The sequence below is a fragment of the Leopardus geoffroyi genome, chromosome A2, assembly GCF_018350155.1.
Source record: "Leopardus geoffroyi isolate Oge1 chromosome A2, O.geoffroyi_Oge1_pat1.0, whole genome shotgun sequence".
Taxonomy (NCBI): domain Eukaryota; kingdom Metazoa; phylum Chordata; class Mammalia; order Carnivora; family Felidae; genus Leopardus; species Leopardus geoffroyi.
In genome coordinates, this window is record NC_059331.1 from 54,442,694 (window position 1) to 54,461,647 (window position 18,954).

General features: G+C 38.9%; 1 protein-coding gene across 8 annotated transcripts in view; it reads right to left on the reverse strand.

Moving 5' to 3' along the window:
• Positions 1 to 18,954, reverse strand: part of TMCC1 (transmembrane and coiled-coil domain family 1) — a 242,260-nt gene that overhangs the window by 21,175 nt on the left and 202,131 nt on the right. For all 8 annotated transcript variants that reach the window (XM_045493899.1, XM_045493896.1, XM_045493893.1 and 5 more), the window contains one exon: positions 3,996 to 4,930. In XM_045493899.1, the coding sequence (XP_045349855.1) occupies positions 3,996 to 4,930 (935 nt within the window). The remainder of the gene's footprint in view (positions 1 to 3,995; positions 4,931 to 18,954) is intronic.

The window sequence follows — 18,954 nt, forward strand, 5'->3', positions numbered from 1 at the left end:
TGTCCTGGAATGAAAACAAGCACTGGCTTTGGAGTCAAGTAAAACTGGGCATGATTCCTGGCTTTACCACTTAGTGAGTAACCTTTTGGCAAAATTTAAAACTCCACTGGGCCTCACTTTCCTCATCTATAAAATGAGGATAATACAACGCACCTGAAGGGCTATTGTGAAGATTAGCAAATATATATAAACCATCTGGCATTATGTACACCATAGGAATTCAGTAAATGCCGTCAGTGACAGTGTATTCCTCCTCATTTAAGTAACAAGCAACAACTGTACATGGCCTCCCTCCTGTCAACTCATATATGAATAAAATAAAATATAGAAAATAAACAGAAATGCATCTAGTGCAGCCATGTACACTTTAATTGGTCACAGAAGAGTCCCTTGGGGGGCAGGGAGGAAGAGTCCCTTACGTCCATACCTAGATAGCCTACTTCCTTCCTAGATAAAAAGCCAAACCTACATACAACAGAGCTGAAGTAGAAATTAGTAAAGACAGGCTGTTGCAGGCAGCTCAGTAATAATGTAGAGATACGGAAAGGAAAAAAAAAAATTTTTTATAAGAAATAGAAGAAAGAACTTTAAAGAGCAAGCTGTCTAGGACTACTTACTGCAGAGGCACATAACCCTACCACTCTCACTGACCTGAGAGTATCACAGAGCTAGAACACTACTGTTCTAGCTATTTCCAATCAAGTTAAGGTTCGGTGTGTTATTCTGTTAAAAGAAGGTAGAAAAATTCTCCCCAAATGCTTAAAACATGAAAGTTTTGATGCTTAAGAATAAGCTTCAATGTGTGGGGAAAATTGACCTACCAGAAATAGTTCAAAGATCAACAAAATTAAGTGTACTTACTGGTTAAAAACATGTAACAGAGGAGAAAATTTTAACTGCTCTATACATAGAAATAGTGGTGCAACAAAATAGTTGAGTGAAACAGTTGTGACATTTCTGCTGCCTTTCCCTGGGGAAAAAAACAGGCTTTCTTTCTTCAAGATTCTGTTCTAAGGGATGCCTGGATGGCTCAGTCGGGTAAGCATCTGACTCTTGGTTTCAGCTCAGGTCATGATCTCACAGTTCATGAGTTCAAGCCCCACATCAGGCTCTGTGCTGACAGTGAGGAGCCTGCTTTAGATTATCTCTCTCTCCCTCTTTCTCTGCCCCCCCCTTCTGCTCATGATCTCTCAAAATAAATAAACTTTAAATTAAAAAAATTAATGAAACATACCATTCATTTGTTTATATTCATTTAATCTTCCCTTTATATATATATATATATACGTACATACATATGTGTATATATATACATACATACATACATATGTGTGTATATATATATATATATATATATATACATACAGTATATATGTATGTATATATATACATTGTGTGTGTGTGTGTGTGTGTGTGTGTGTGTGTGTGTGTGTATGGATTCTGTTTTAAGGAAAGACCATTCTAAAGCTGAAGTGATATGACAAAAGTCAGATTATACATTATACTATGTCTTCCCCTTGCCCTCCAAGTTTTACCTCTGGTTTTGAAAATTCTTAAGTTTTCTTTATGCTCTCTTTATTCCATAAAACTAATCACTTACTAACTACAGAGAACCCAAAGTGCAATGAAAGAAATGCATTTCTCATTACCTCACAAATGGTTTGGACTTGATTCTTACAATGAGGTGATAATGACCAGGTAAAGTTTTGTCCTGTCTGAATTATTTATTTACTTTTTTAAAACATTTTTTTAAAAGTTTATTTATTTATTTTGAGAAAGATGGAGAACAAGCAGGGGAGGGGCAGAGAGAGAGGGAGACAGAGGATCTGAAGCAAGCTCTATGCTGACTGCAGAGAGCCTGATGTTGGGCTTGAAACCAAGAACTGTGAGATCATGACCTGAGCCACCCAGGTGCCCTTGAATTATTTTAAATGGATACAAAACTGGGCCTTGGGAGACCTGTTTTTCCTCTCTGATTTTCTCAAATTGGCCTACATCTGACTTGAAGACATAACAAGCTTTGTATGACTTTTAAGCTCTGAAAGAATTTAAAACCAGGAATGTTTAACCATCCGTTCAAAATAAAGGGATCAAAGCAGGCAACTGTGTTTTTGAGCAACTGACTGTGGGATGCCCAGGTCTCAATGTTCAGAGGGGTCTATTTTATTTTATTTAAAGTTTATTTATTTTGAGAGACAGAGACAGTGTGAGTGGGGGAGGGGCAGAGAGCAAGGGAGAGAGAGAGAATCCCAAGCAGGTTCTGCGCTGTCACAGCAGAGTCCAACTCGGGGCTCAGACCCACAAAACTGTGAGATCATGACCTGAGCAGAAACCTAGATTTGGGGAGCCACCCAGGCGCCCCAGAGGGATCTATTTCAATAACAGCAGTAGCAACTGCCACCTAACATCAATCAAGCACTCAGGGGACCAGGCACTGAGTTATGTGCTTTACATAAATTTTTCCATTTAAATGTCACAATAAGCATATGAAAGGCTGTTATTATTCCTATGTTACAGATGAGGAAACCAAGGCTGAGAACTTTAGAAACTTGCCCAGTTTTCAAGGTTAGCAAGTGGCAGACCTAGAATTTGAACTTGGAAGTTAGGTTTCACACTGTATAAGAGATCAGGTGTTTTATTTTTAGAGTATATTTGATTGTTAGACTGCTCACTTTAGATATTGTCTTTTAAGTATATGAAAGAATATATAAAACACAAATAATAGTAATATACTTGCTTTTAGAACTTTATTTCTCTCTCCCACACTCACCTTTCTTCTCCCTTAAAGTCTCAAGTTAGAAGTCAAGGACAGAAGAGCAAAGATAAGAGGCAGGACTGAATTACTGAATAGTATTTTTACCACCTGAAACCACCCTCAGCTGTAACTCCTCTCAGAGCTAAGTGATGTACATGAACAATTTATTGCAAGCCTTAAAATTCTCTCATAAAAGCAAACTTAAAAAAAAAAAAACCTTTTTTTTTTTTTTTTAAGAGGTGAAATGGACCTTAAGAGATCGTCTGTTCAACCCTTGGTATTAGAGTGGAAGAAATGAGGATTCTCTTGAGTTAGTATCTGGGATAGAACCAAAACTCAGGTCTTTCAAGACCTCCCCTGATCTGTGGCTTCTGTAAGACTGGCCCTTAATCTGTATCAATGAGGTGGCCTGTCTCTGCCTGACAGACTTTGGATCTGAATGAGTACTCCATGGGGGATATTTCTCTTTGCATGTGATGGAAACAAGGGGGGAAAACACGTATTTAGAGAACTGAGAGTGGTCTAATATGAATATGGATTGTAATATGGAACAGAAGACCAGCTTTTACCTTTAGCACAGATTATGACTCGAAGCAGTTAGCCCTTTGAGAATTCTCTAACTACTGTAGAACCGTTTCATGTTTAAGTCCACACCCATTCAAACACTTGCCAATTCATAACAAAGGTAATGGACATTGTTTATCTGGATATATTTTCAGTCTACTCTCTCCACACCAAATGCTTACATAAGTGCATTTAAGGCCAAATATCTACAGTGTTCATTACATTTTAGGCAGGCTATATCTTAGATTTTTCTTAGATTTCTTAGAGTTCAGAGGGTTGTAGATCTTTTGAATTCAATGTAGTACAATTGTAGGTTGCAATGATTTGTGGTTCTGTGATTATAAATAGGTGAAATGTCTTAGAAAGTGCAGGCTTCATGTGAAAGTCCTAAACTGGAACAGAATACTAGAGAGCTACAGTAATTGTCATGCTCTGACCAAAATGCTTCATTGGTGTATGATCTTATGAGTCATTTAACTTTGCTGTGTCTCTATTTTGCTCTCATAGGAACTATGTGGATGCCATAGGACATATCTAAAGTGCTCTGGACACTAAAAAAAAAAAAAAAAAAAAAAAAGGACACCCTTCTCAGACCTTTTAAAGCCACTTCCCCATATCCAAAGGGAGGGGAACTGCAAACAGAAATAATTTAGGATTTTAATGCCATATAACTTACCTATATCGCTCCTCCTGTAAGGCCTGCATTATTAATGAATAGTCTCTCTGATAATGTTCCTTGAGGGTCTCAAAGGATTCCTCCAGTCTGGCCTGGGTTTCCCGGATCTCCTGGATCTCATGTAGTAGTGCATCAAATCCTGAGCTCTGCATGTCCAGAGTGTTTGTTTTGGAGCTGGATGCTCCTACAGCAATGCCTCCAGTGGTGCTATTGGCTCCCACTGAGCCTGAAGTGGCACTAGAACAATCTTCCTCACTACCATATTTTGGGCTTGATTGAAAGTTTGAAATCACCCCCAAAGCCTTCCCCCCATCATCCACTTGCCCTTCCTCTAAAGAGTCCTTCAGGTTAGGGATGTTGTCTGCACTGCCAAATTTATTCCGGATTAGTGAAGCAATCTCTCTGGGTTTTGAGACTACGGCCCCTGCTGCTGAATGGGTTGCCTGGGAGAAGCTAGAAAGTCCACCTTTGACACTGTCCACCACACCTTCGCTGAAGCCAGTCACCTTTGCTCCCACATCCTTCAGACCCTGGTGCATGTCCCTGAAGACATCCTTCGGCTGCCGGGGAATCCCATTCTGCTCCACCTCTCGGAGCTTCCTGTGGTAGTGCTCAAGCTTCTTTTGTAGCTGGAGGATGGTTTGGGCAGATTTCTGGTTCTTCTTCTCAAAGACCTGCTTGATGCGGGCAGCCTGCTGCTTGTCTGCACTGTTGGCAAGCTTCAAGTACTCAGCAACGTTGTCATCCCGGGCTGTTTGTGCAATCTTGATCTGTTCTGTGAGCTTCAGGATCTTCTGCTGCAGATGAGCAATAGCAGCCTTTGTGCGCTGAGGGTCTGGTGTTCCATCCACAGAGTCTGTGTGGATACTGCCATCAGTGCTGGAGGCCACTGCACTGGAAGTCTGGGCGAGGCTGCTTACTTCCAAACGCTCAATCTAGTGTAAAAATAAGAAGTGGATGTTAGAAGGAGCCCAAGAGGACTACCTCTCCGGAATCAATGGGCCAAATGTATTGAAAATTTACATACTCCCAGATCTCAGCACAGATAGTTGGCCAAAGTCCTCCTGTCCTATACAAGCCCCATCTCCCTCTTGGGTACTGTCCTTATACAAGTATACTTTGCTTTACACAAAACAGACATATGAAAAAAGATATGCACAAGATGTAAACTGGGGGTGTCTTCCTTTGTCAGAGAATTTATCACAATATTCAAAGCTCCCCTAGTGGATTTAAAGCATGATTTAATTTACATTCTTCACACATATTTTTGTGAAACAAGGTACATCTGCATTTCAATTTAATTATATGAAAAGCATTTTAGTATTCAGACATCACTAATTCCAATCCACGCTCTCAGATTATGGTCATCCAAAATGCTGGTGACAACAGGTATTTTACTGGCTAGATATAAAAGTCCTATTTATCACAGTGTCTTTTTATCCAAAGTACGTCAAGGTGATGGAATTATTCTCTCTATTCTGATAGGGACCCTCAATTGGTAGCTGGAAACAGGTGGTGGTAAGAAAGAGAAGTTACTACCGAAAGTGCCAAGGATAAATGTGGTATCCTGTTAGAGTTAATATCCCAGATCACAAGTAACTGTGATAAACTTGGGCAAGAGAAAGTGAATACTCAGGGAGAGGGACAGTGAGAGGTAAGAAATTAATCAAGTCAACAACTAAGTTCAGGTCTTCTGGAGTTCAAACTTTGTGAATTCTATCCAGTAAAAGGTTTTTTATTAGACAAGGGATTCCAAAACACACACAATAACTATCCTTCATATGGGTGAGCAACCACTCAAAGGAGATAAAGAAGAAGGCAAGCTGCTCAGATTTGAAAACTGAAACTATCCAATTTCAAAGCTGTTAGCCAAAGCTGGGAGAGGTCAGGTTTCCCTAACTCAGGATATAAAAACAAAAACAAAACAAAACAAAACACCTTGGGTGTGGCTTGTGGTACATTAAAGTAGGGCTCATGCAAAAAGTCCTTAGAAATTGCTCTCTACTGAGCAGGAACAGAAATAAATAATAAAAGAACCATTTCAGGGTAATAAAATTCCCAGTATGAGTGTCAAATTACAAATTACCATCTTGGAGGTTAACATCATAACCCTTTACTTGGTCCCCAGCCCTAATCTGTAACCAGCCGACAATTTGATAGAAACAACTGTAGGCTACCCTCTTATACCAAATGTTAAATATTCGTGAAATGCTGATAATTAGCTTGTCAGTCTTTGTTTTATCTTGGTTATATCTCCTCAGTTTGCCATGTGAGCAGGAATTATCGTGCTCTAGAACTCTAAAAATATTAGTTCATTACTGGAAAGTTCATTACTGGAATTAATTTTTACTACTGATATGAATAAAAACTATTTCCTTTTTAGATGAACAAATGAGTAATAATGTGCATTTAAATAAAATCAAAAGATAATTTAAAACTGAAATAAATAGCAAAATGACATTATGTTCCCCTAATAACAAAAATGTCCAGAATAGTTAGGGACTAGCAAATAATTATTTTGTGTAACTTCCTCCATCGGCCCCATTCATTTTTAGGTGCAAGCTAACGAGCAGTGAAAGGGCCAGAGGGAAGCAGCAGAAAGGAGAATGAGCCAGAGTCCCAGATAACCACGTTGAAAAAAGTTGAAAATGGAGCTTAGAAACTCTCTCTTCAGTTGCACAGGGTTTCCAATGCATGATTTTCTTTCTGAATGGGATTTCAGATCCCATAACTATAGTACGTAATAGACTCTGATTGTGTACTTATGTTTAATAGTTTAAATCTACCACAGGAAAAGGAAAGCAAATATGAAATACCCTGACCCAAGACTACAAGTTTATGCATTGTCTAGTTTTCTTAGGTTCTTTGTTATCTGAATATCACCTCACATGTAGTCTCTTGTGTAAAGAAGTGCAGGTACAGAAAACAAGTTTAACTATTACTCAGGGAGGATAAATATTGATCATACTGGTGAAAATATGGCTTTGGGAATAAAATCAAGGTTTTATTATATCTCTAAATTTGAAAAAAAAACACAGTAACATTTCAATATAATTATTTATAAAATAGATCACAGTTTGGTTGTGATTTTATTTCCCTACACAATAACTAAAGAGATAAACCAGACTCTTTAATCTGACTTCTGTCCTGAGCTGTCTGGGGCCACACTGTATCTTTCCAGTATATGACTCCCACTCAGAATCATCAATATGCCTGTAAGAGTGTATCTGACAGAACCTACTGTCCTCAGCCTTCAAAGAAAACTAACCCCACAGCTTCTGCAGGAGGGAAGCATAACAGTTGCAAGTATGAATCACTCAATTACTCAGTAACTCTTCCCAGTATTGGCAGGCACTATCCTTAAAAAGGAAGGAGAGAGAAGAGGGAGAAATTGTGACAGGTGGAGAGGGGAGAAAAGAGGGGAGAAGAGAAGAGGAATGGAGAAGGAAAGAAAAAGATAAACTGAACTATAGATTTACAGGACAGGGGGTGTGAGTACTCTCTTAGTATCTTTTGAGCTATGAACAAAAGCCCTCAGAGGTAAGAGTACTTAGCTGGGAGTCACAAAGGCACCAACTGAAAAAGTGGTTCTTTTTCAAAAGCCTTTGCTGGCATATCAGGTATCCATATATAACAACATAAAATTAGATTCCACCTCATTCCAGACAGACAATTAAAATGCAAATGTGAAAAGCAAATTCTATTTTTTAAATTTTATTTTTTTAATGTTTATTTATTTTGAGAGAGAGTGCATGTGGGAGCATGAGTGGGGGAGGGGCAGAGAGAGAGGGAGAGAAAGAAAATCCCAAGCAGGCTCCGCGCTGTCAGCACAGAGCCCAACATGGGCTCAATCTCACAAACTCTGAGATAATGACCTGAGCTGAAATCAAGAGTCAGATGCTTAACCAGAGCCACCCAGGTGTCTCTAAAAGCAAATTTTAAACCTTTGAGAAGGTGGTATTGGAAAATAGGGAAGGACTTTCTTAAACATACATGAAAAGGCACAAATCAGAAAAACAAAGTTATTTAATTTGGCTACGTTTAGTATAGTAGTGAAGCATGGTTTCTGGCATAAAACTGCTTGGGTTCAAATCCAGCTTTGCTACTTACTACTCATGTGACCTGGGGCAAGTTGCTTAAACTCTGCATCCATTTCATCAACTGTAAAATGGGAATAATACTAAGGCCCACTTCAGAAGACTGTTTTGAGAATGAAATGGGTAAATAAACATAAAAGCGCTCAAAAACAGTCCTGGACACAGAGTAAACAGTTACTACTGGCTATTATTTTTTCTATCATTCTAAGTAGTTCTTTTAAAAAATTCAAGTATTAAAAGATTCTAGAATATACTTCCTTTTAAGATCTTTCACATTTCAGGCATGATCATGGAATATACAGAGTCTGAACCAAAGGAATAATGTAATTCAAGGTACTACAGTACAAGTAATAGTCATCTTTCTTGACTGTTGGTCTTGTGGCTAGGCAGCTGGCTAGCTAATCTTGCAAAGCTCACAACAGGCCTATAAAGTAGACAACGTTATTACTAATTTACAAATGAAGTGACTGTGAGGTACTTCTTATTACCTTATCAAGTGGCAAGATTATTTATTCAATAGGGCTTCATGTGACCATAGGCTGAAGGGCTTTCATGAGTGATCATACCTACCAGTGTAGCAAGTCCTGGACACTTATGGCTGGGGACAGTATTAATTTGTACAGAGAAAATCTAGGAGCAAAAACCAGTCTGTTAAATGTATTTTGACTACTTATTGGAAGCTGGGCAAAGTGCTACACAGCTAGAGGTATGGTCAAAGGCTACAATTCATGATCTTACTGTTGCTATAACAAATAGATATGCTGCTTTGTTTGCACTTTGTTTCTTACTATTAATGCATTTGCCAGGGCGCCTGGGTTGGTTAAGCGTAGGACTTGATTTTAGCTTAGGTCACGATCTAGCAATTCGTGGGATTGAGCCCTGCATTGGGATCTGTGCTGACAGTATGGAGCCTGCTTGAAATTCTCTCTTTCCCTCTCTCTCTCTGCCCCTGCCCTGTTCATGCTGTCTCTCTCTTAAAAATAAACATTAAAAAAAAAAAAAAAAAAAAAAGAATTCATTTGCTAGGGGGTGCCTGGCTGGCCCAGTCAGTAAGCCATGTGACTCTTGATCCCAGGGCTGTGGGTGTGAGCCCATGCTGCGAGTAGAGATTACTTAAAAATAAAATCTTAAAAAAATTAATTTGCCACACTTAAATGATCTTTTAACAGATTTTAGTTAATTGATCCGAAAACAGTTCAAGAGAAAATTTAAACAGTGATGCCTCAAAAGACCAATTAGTCAGGGGCAGAGTAGAGCTATCTTGGGGAGAATATTTGATAAAAGTTTTATAATGGCTTGCAATATTCATTTGCAAATACATTACAGATATATCTACTTTCTCTGAGTATATGGAAGTGTCAGAATATGGGAGCACCCAGCTTTGAGAACAATCAGGTATGAAGGAACATGGTGGAAAGAGCAAGGAGTAGAAAGACCTAGGTTCACACCTGGCTTTGCCACCTTACTAGCTAGGTGTCTTTGGGCTACCTACTTGTTCTCTTTGAGTCTAAGTTTTCTTATCTATTCAATGGGGTTATCATTCTCTTGTGAGATTATCTGAAAAAATGTTAAATATATGTGAAATCAGATTATGCCTGCCAAACATCGTAAGCATTCAAAAAGTTACCTTTTTCTATTCCTTACCTGGTTCATTACTCAAAGGTACATATTTGTAACTAGAAAAGATTCAGAAATCCCTGACTTGACATCACTGCCTACAATAAAAGCCAACAGCCCCATCCTGTCTACTTAGTGGAATGAAGTCTTTATAGACTTCATAGACTTTATATCTGTGCTTTATAGAATACTGGCTCTCTTTCAGGAAATTTCTGCACACTACATAATCGACATCATTTCTGAGAAAATTAAGCAGGCATTTTAGAGTAAAAGAAGAAGGGTGAGAAGTGGAGAAGTCTTTGTAATTAATCTGAAAACAAATAGAATTTGGACTATTTTGGTTTTTCTGAAAGTGGATCTTTTCCAAGGCCGATTTCATCAAATGGGTTGTGCAGTGTAGCCTTTGCAAATTGAATACTTAGGCACCTGCAGATGCAGCTACATTATTCTTCCAAAATTTTTCTCACAGGTATTGGGGCCACGGCTCTGACCCAAAACTGGAGTGTGTGGCTCAATTCAAGTGCACTCATATTTAGTGGGGGCAACAGTATAGAATATTGGATTGTTGAGAGACTACCCCGCGCCCCAAATCCAATATAAATTGTAATCCCTAGAGATTCATAATCTTGGTCTTAAGAACCAGACAGAAATCGATCTTCTAATCAATGATAAACACAAAGATACTCTGGTTCATCATATAAATTTTTCTTTTTCTGCCAGGCAGGTTGTGTTGAGAAGGTACAACAGAAGAAAGAGTCCTGCCTTAGGAGCTATTGAATTCTGTATCATTATCTCCTGGAGGCTTGCCTTTGCCAACACCCCCAACACCTTATCCTTAACAAAAAGAAAAGAAACCTCAAGTCAATTAGCACTTTGTGCAGCAAGTATATATTTATTACGGGAAGACTTTTCACCTATCTCCAGCGTCTCACTGTAGAAATGACATGCCCTTCCCTTCTCACAGTAAGCACAACTCTGTTGAGCAATTCTGACTGACATTTAGTCTGCTGTGCAATGAAGAGGATATCTCAAGTGGGAGTAGTAGAAAATAAAAATGAACTAAAGTTCCACCAAACCCATAGCCAGCAAGCTTTTTCTCTAAGCGTTCCATTTTTACCTTGGAGCTAAAATCAAGATTCAACTTACAGCCTTAAAAACGGGCCTTTTTACCTGTCACAAAGTTTTTTTTCTCACTTGATAAATAATCCTTGTACACAATGGAGTTTTTCCTGTAAGTTCTAGGGATCACTTTTTCATATTTTTATACAGAACTTTGGTTATATGGAATAGTCCTAGGTTCTACAGAGATGTGTCTAGACTACCACAGAGGGGAATAGTGGAAGCAAGTGAGTAGGGTTCCTGGAACCCTGATTACCACTGCTTTCATCTATGTTATATGGGTATTCTGAGAAAAGTTTGCTTAGAATAATAAAATAATGTTTTATTGCTTAATACTCATGATAATAATCCTGGCCACTTCTAAAGTTGGTACTGTAGTTTAGTTTGTCCCAAACTTCCTTTTTGCGCATTAAGAACCACTTAAGGCCCTATGCGCTTTTTTACAACCAGCACTTTTTAGATCCATTTTCTATAAATAACGAAGTTTTAAAGTAACTTCATGGGGAATACCGTGTATGTGACAATGAGTAGAGGACATGCTCACTGAAATGTGAATTCTGGTGGAGTTTGCACACTAGTTTTGTGGCTAAGGATCCTACTACATGCCTCAGCAAATGACAGAAAAAAAAAAAACTGTATCATGGATCACTTGAAAACAATGGAAACCTTAAATTTAAATCCACATAGGCTTAGGATCACACCTGTATAATCTGGTTCTTCTGACATGGCATGCTGTTTCACACCTCTGGGCTTCTGGCTATATAGTCGAGGGCATGTTCTTTCCTTTTCTGGCTAACTTCTATTTATCCTTCAAGAACCACTTCAGATGTAACCTCTTCCAGGACATCTTTCCCAACAAACTCCCTCTCCCAGCTGGATTAATGGCTTTCTTCATATTCCCATGTACCTATACATATACTTCTCTCAATGTCCTTATCAAATTATGTTGAAATGATCGGGTGGCTTGCTTCTACTGACCTAAGTTCCTGAGGCCAGGAAACAAGTTATATTCATCTTTGTACCCCAAGAAGCTAACACAATTTTTTGTGCAAAAATATCTAGGAAATGTTTAATATAAATGCTCACCAGCACTGCCTTAACGTGCTTCTATCTCTCATATGTCATACAGTGACTAAGCTTATGTTACTACAAATGGAACAAATGCCAGGATTTTTGTAAGAAAAATAGTTTCCAATAGATGATACTCATCCCTCCAAGGCTGCTGAGGAAAAATCAACTGTGTTGAATATCAATTTAGATTATTAACATCCTATCTGGTCTACCCTGCTCTAACCCAACTGCAAAATATCCATTACAGGATCTAGGATTGCTGCTCAGAATCGCTATGTCACAGGAGCACTGGTTTCCTGGCTTACATGAAAGGCATCATTGAGGATTAGCACTGCCAGGCCTGATGTTTGGACTTAATAGATTCATATAAGCCTGGTCAGATGATTTATTGTCATTTTAACAAAGCTTTGCAGAATGTTTCCTATGCACAGGGCCTATGTTAGGCAGTGGAAGTACCAAAAAAACAAATAAAACACACTTAAGGAGCCTGCAATCCTAGTAGTCAATAGTATGCTCCTTTGTGATGGTTAAATGTTATTTTTGTAAGTACAGGTGCTTTGAGCTCGGAAGGAACCTGAGAGGTCAACCAGTTAAGAAAATTTATTTTACAGGTGAGTAACAGATTGTGAGAGAAAGCTCTCTCCCCGATAACTAGAGGAAAAAATAACATATACTGAAAGTGAGAGGTTCAACTTAACCAGGGGGTTTCAAGTTTCAGTTCATGTATGCCACTGGAAGTACCCAAACAGAGACTTCATGCCTGAATGTTAAAAATGTCACATGAGGATATACTGATTGACACAATTCGGCTAAGGCTAAAATTAGTTTCTATTTTCTGAGCATTCACTAGCCAGCAAAAGAAGAAGGTGACACAGAAATGTTTTCACTGCTGAGGATTTAAAAATACATATAAAATCCATGTGTGGATTAGCCAATTTGTAAAACTTGCCACCAATGAGTTCCCCATTACAAGGTAATTCCCTACAAATACTTTTATAACACAAGTTTCCTTAAAACAAAAGATTTCTAAGTCTCAGCTTAATCCTATTTATTTCACTCAATTTTGATAAAATGCTAAAGCAATGGAAGAATGTGGAAAACCCCACAGGGTGTGTGATAACTGGGCTATCACTGAACTTTTCAGGCTTGTTCGGTAGCTAGAATGGAGGCTCTAAGGAGGGGATGTCCAAACCACACATCCCCAATCCCATTTCAGGGCTTAAATACTCTTCTTTCTCTTAAAATGGTCTTAAACACCATATATTTGTTGATGAGTTCCAAATGTATGCCTTCAGCCCATACTGTGCTTAACTCTAGATCCAACTACCTACTTAATATCTCTTCTTGGATGTCTAATGGTCATTTCAAATTTACTATGTACAAAACCGAATTCCTGATATCCCCAAAACCTGCTCTTCCTGCAGTCTTTCCCATCTCAGCCAATGGCTACTTCATTGATCCATATGCTCAGATCCAAAGCCTTGGAGTCAACTTTAAGTCCTCTTTCTCTCACATACTCTATCCAGTTAACAGCAACATTAATAATCATAGTTGTGGGGCGCCTGGGTGGCGCAGTCGGTTAGGCGTCCGACTTCAGCCAGGTCACGATCTCGTGGTCCGTGAGTTCGAGCCCCGCGTCGGGCTCTGGGCTGATGGCTCAGAGCCTGGAGCCTGTTTCCGATTCTGTGTCTCCCTCTCTCTCTGCCCCTCCCCCGTTCATGCTCTGTCTCTCTCTGTCCCAAAAATAAATAAACGTTGAAAAAAAAATAATCATAGTTGCTAATACATATAGTAAAGTATTTACTATATGCCAGGCAAGGTTCTAAATCCTTTGTATGTTCAGTAAATTGTATAGTTCTTACAATGACATCACTATAGTTTAAAGCTAAGAAAACTAAAGCATAAAGCATAAATAATTTAAGTTGTTCAAGATCACAAAGTAAAGAAGGGGAAAAGCCAAATGTTTAAACCCAGACAGTCTGGTTCCAGAGTCTAAGTTGTTACCCCCTATGTATATTACATTTCTCCAGCAAATGTTTTGGGCTCTACTTGCTAAAGAGACATAAAATCTCACCACATCTCACTGAATCTCCACTGCCACCACTCTGGTATAAGCCACAATTAACTCTCACCTGGACTATTGCAGTAAGTCTCTTAACTATCACTAGATTAATATTTTTATAATCAATAATCTGTACAGCAACTAGAGTGATCCTTTAAAAACATATCAGGTCATGGGACGCCTGGGTGGTTCAGTTGGGTACATGTCTGACTCTTGATTTCAGCTCAGGTTATGATCTCATGGTTCATGGAATTGAGCCCCGCATCAGGCTCTGCACTGAAAGACAGTATGGAGCTTGCTTGGGATTTTCTCCCTCTCTCTCTGTCTGCCCCTCCTCTGCTTACACGCGTGCACACATACTCTCTCTCTCTCAAAAAAAAAAAAAAAAAAAAAAAAAAAAAACAAACAAACAAACAAACAAAAAAACCACACATAAAAAAATATGAGGTCACAACAGTCTTTTACACCTAAAACTTTCCAGTGTTCCCTATGTGAGTCAGAGTTAAGGCCAAAGTCCTTACAATGGCCTGAACAACCATGACCTGGCACCTGCAGCACATCCATTACCTCCCTATCTGTATCTCCTACTATTCATCCCTTACTCCACTGCCACCAGCTACAATGGCCTCCTTGCTGTTTCTGGAATGTATCAGGCATGTACCTATTTCAAGGCTTTTGCATTTAGTGTTCCTCCTGCCTGTAATACTTTTCCCCACAAACCTGCACAGCTTATTCCATCATCTCCTTTAAGTCTTTCCTCCACTGTCACCTTAGTAGCATCCCTTAGGTGTCTCTGACATCCTGTATGGATGCTGGTCCTTCCTACCTTGGCCAATTTTTTCACAGGTGATAAGCAATAGCAAGATTTCAGTTTTCCTGATAAAGTACAAATAAAGTAAAATTACATAATGAAAATGACTAGTTCAGGGACTTTGCATATGAATGGAAGACTAGTTCTCCGATGTATCTAGGTATCTGTAGGGTAAAATGTAGGGACAGCTTAGAGAAAATCAGGAGCACATAGATGGAGAAAGGATATCATGGTGCTATGATATTAAGGAAGCAGATTATACAAAAGATTGAGGTTTCCTACCATTTAATTCATTTTGCAACTATTCTTTGTTTTCCTTATGTAAAGCACTGAATAAAGGTGAATCCCTGCTCTCAAGAAACATATAATCTAGTCAGTGAGACATGAAAATGATCAACTAAAATACAGGTCCAATTAAGTAAATGATGTAGCAGATATGAAGGCAAAGTACTTCTTGAGCATAGGAAGGAGTCACGTATTCAGAAGAAGGAAAAGGGAAAAGAGGAGGATTCTTGGAGGAGGTAAAAAAAAAAAAAAAATAAGCCTTGAAGGAAGAAGTTAGAAGTTTTTGATATAAAGAGAAGTGATAAAGAAAGGCGTTTCAAGATGACAACGCAGTATGAACAAAGGCCCAGAAGAAGGAAATATAGTAGCTTCTTTAAGATAATTGAGTAGTTTGTGAGGTTATATAAATAGGGCTCTGGCAGGAGATGAGATCCCAAGGTAGGTCTAAATCACTGTTTTGCACTTTATTCCAAAGGTACTTCCAAAGGCTTCTCAATGCTAATAGTAGCAAAATCTCCTTTGGAATCTAGACTTATAGATCCAAAAACCTACTTGACTATATTAAAATATGCATGTCCAAAACCAAACACAATTCCTCCTACAAACCTGGTTTTCTTATAGTGTTCTCTATCTCTATCTCTCACCTGGTTATAAAACAAGGCCAAGCCAAGGCCAAACTAAACCAAACCAAAGTCCAGGAACCATTCCTGACATCTTCTGCCTTCTACCTATATCCAATTCAACACCAAGTCCTATCTATTTTACTTTCCAAATTTCCATCAAATTATAATACTCTCCCATCTATCTCTACCACCACCACCTTAGGACAAACTCTTGTTATCTCTTTCCTGGATCACTGACTAATCTACCTGAATTCAATCAGGCTTTCAGTTAAGCTGGAGAATTTTTTTTTTTTTTTTTTAAGTGCTGAGGCGCCTGGCTGATTTAGTCTGTAGAACATGTGACTCTTAATCGCGGGGAAGTGAGTTTGAGCACCACATGACACAGATTTTTTTTTTTAAATAAGTTCTAAATCACCAAATGCTTAAATTCTTTTATGTAGCTTACCATGACTTTTTTTGTGGGGAGGGGCAGAAAAAGAGGGAGAGAGAGAATCCTAAGCAGGCTCTGCACTATTAGCAGATAGTGGGGCTTGACTCTGGCTTGATCTCTTGAACCAGGAGATCATGACCTCATGAACCAGAAGATCATGACCTGAGCTGAAACCAAGATTCAAATGCTTAACTGACTGAGCCATCCAGGCAACCCCCACCTGCAGCTGCCAACTCTTAAAAGAACAAGTATCTGAATGTGGTCTATCAAGTCAGTCCTACATGATTTAAGCCCTGGATCTATTTCTCTAGCTTCATCTTACAGCGTGCTTCCCCCACTCTAGTCAAACTGGTCTTTTTCAACCCCTGCAACCCCTTCATCCTTTCTTCTCACCACAGGGCCTTTACATATAGAATACTGCTTACTTGTCCTTTCTTCAACTCTCAGCCAGGAAGTTTGCTAGATGTTTGGGTATGTACTAATGAACAAAACAAAGCATCTCTGTTTTCTATGAGGCTTAACGTCTGAGTGGATAAGAATGGTAGAGATGAAATAACCAGTAATCAAATAATATAAATTATTGAGAAGTACTACAAAGAAGAAAAAAAAGGGTGCTATGAAAAAAGGAATGATGTAAGGGAGGGAAAACTACTTTAGATTGGGAAGTTATAGAAGAATTCTTTGAACAAGGGCATTTGATCTGAGGTCTCAAAGACAGAAAAGGAAGTTATTACTTTAACCAGGTCATAAATGAGGAAAGGTATTATTACGTTTCATGTGCCAAGAGAATACAGAATTTGGAATTTTATCATAATCAAGGTAAAGAAACAGTTAAGAAAGCAATTCCAAAAAAGAGAGAGAGAGAAAAAAAAAGGATTTGTCCTTCACTTCTTAGAATTCACTTGGTTAATAGTTGAGACTATGTTACCAAAAAGTCTTAAGGAAGAAGAGGATGCTGAAGGAAGAAAAGATCAGTAAACAGGAAGGGGGCCACCTGCCCAGTAACCTAATGAAGTATATGGATAATTGTATTTACAAGGCTTATATAACCAATGAGTCAGCAAAAAGTCAGATGTCAATGGATCTCTTCTGTGCCCACTCTAAGCAGCTAGGAAACTTGGCTCTCTCTGCTGGAAAGAAGAGGGGCCCAAGAACAAGATCTCAGGTTAGGCTAATAAAACAATCAACCTATCTTCCAGCAATACTTACCTAAGTTAGGATGAGGAAAAGTAAACCTTCAGACTTAGAAAAACCTAAGACATAGGATCCAACCTGAAGTAGATTAGAGCAAAGTGATTCTGGTAGGATTTCATAGATCTAATGCAACTCATTTCTTTAACTTGTCATGAAATGCTTGTTAAAGATTCCAAAATCAAGACCCCCATATCTGTTTTTTAAAAAACCTCAATTTTAAAAAGCAAATGTCTTTATCATTCTTGGGGTCCATAAATATTTAAGAGTTACTTTCTACAACTATCTTTTCTCTAACAAAGGCTAATATGTATGAATGATAACAGAAAAGGTTTTCATAATGACAGAATTGAGTCTGGCAAAGAAAAACATACAAAATAGAACATAAAGGGATTAAATTATAGTACAGACAACGAGATACAGCACTAACCACCACTTGATATTGAACAGCAACGATAATGAACCAAGACAAACACCCACCAACGCATTGCTATGAAAATAGCAGACTCTTCATCCTGCCTTCCTCCACCTCCATACTTATGTTCTCTATTACTGTTCCAGAGGCAACAACTCGGTAAGACCAGGGAGCTTTTATTTTTTCTTTTCTACTTTAGGCCATAGGGAAAGCGGGGGGAAACAAAGGGGGGGGGTTAATTATAACTGTTCAAAGAAAAGAAAGGATATCTGTTAGTCAGCATTCTTTGCTCTGGAAGTTCCTGGCTTCTGCCTGTTCATAGACATCTGAGAAAACTTGATGATTATCTCTGAAGGTCACAAATGAATGATCAAAAATAATATTTTCCCTTCTGGCTTCTTGGATCACCCCTTTCCATCACATATGATTCTGCAAAATGTGTTAGTTATTGCTAAGAGGCAATTCTATGTAGTTGATATAGAAAAATAAAAATAATAATTAAAAAACTCCAAGAAACCCTCCCCCCCAAAACACAAGCAATACATTTATCTTACCAAAACCCCCCGTCAGGCAGTCTGCTGATTTTGCTTGCCACAAAGCTCATCCTTCATTTGGGTACTGCGAGAGCAAGCTTGGATAGTGAAAACAAATCACAACCTCTCTTGACTATGTGCTTTTTCCATTTGTCCCAGCTTCCAAACTGCAGAGGAGCTGTGGCATAGTCTGTCACGGCTGCACATACTTCGTTTCCGAGAATAACGCTGTAAATGAGGACAGCTACCACTGGGAATGCATTCCCCCACCAAAGAGCCAGCCGAAATGAAGCTTCTAGTGCATCCCTGGGCTTCTCACCTTCACAGCCTCAGACAAGTGCCTTTCACAGAACAGGCAGGTAGAGCCGCACCACATCAACATCCTTGCATAGCCAATCCTCCGCAGTGCCCACCTCAGCCTATGTACAGTTCCGGTTCTGTCTTGTACATCAACTCTTAGAGCTTTCTACATCTGGGAGCCTGGGAGGGCTCTGTGCTGAATAAACAGAAAGCTTCTGCCAAACAAGCATCGTGTGTGTGTGTGTGTGTGTGTGTGTGTGTGTGTGTGTGTGTTTGTGAGTGTGTGTGTGTGCGCGCGCGCGTGCGCTTTGCTAGAGCTGCTAATGCAAATGAATAGTTTTACTCTGAGAATGGAGATCACACAGTATCTGCCTCTTTTCTGGAGCTGTGAGCATCTTTTATAAA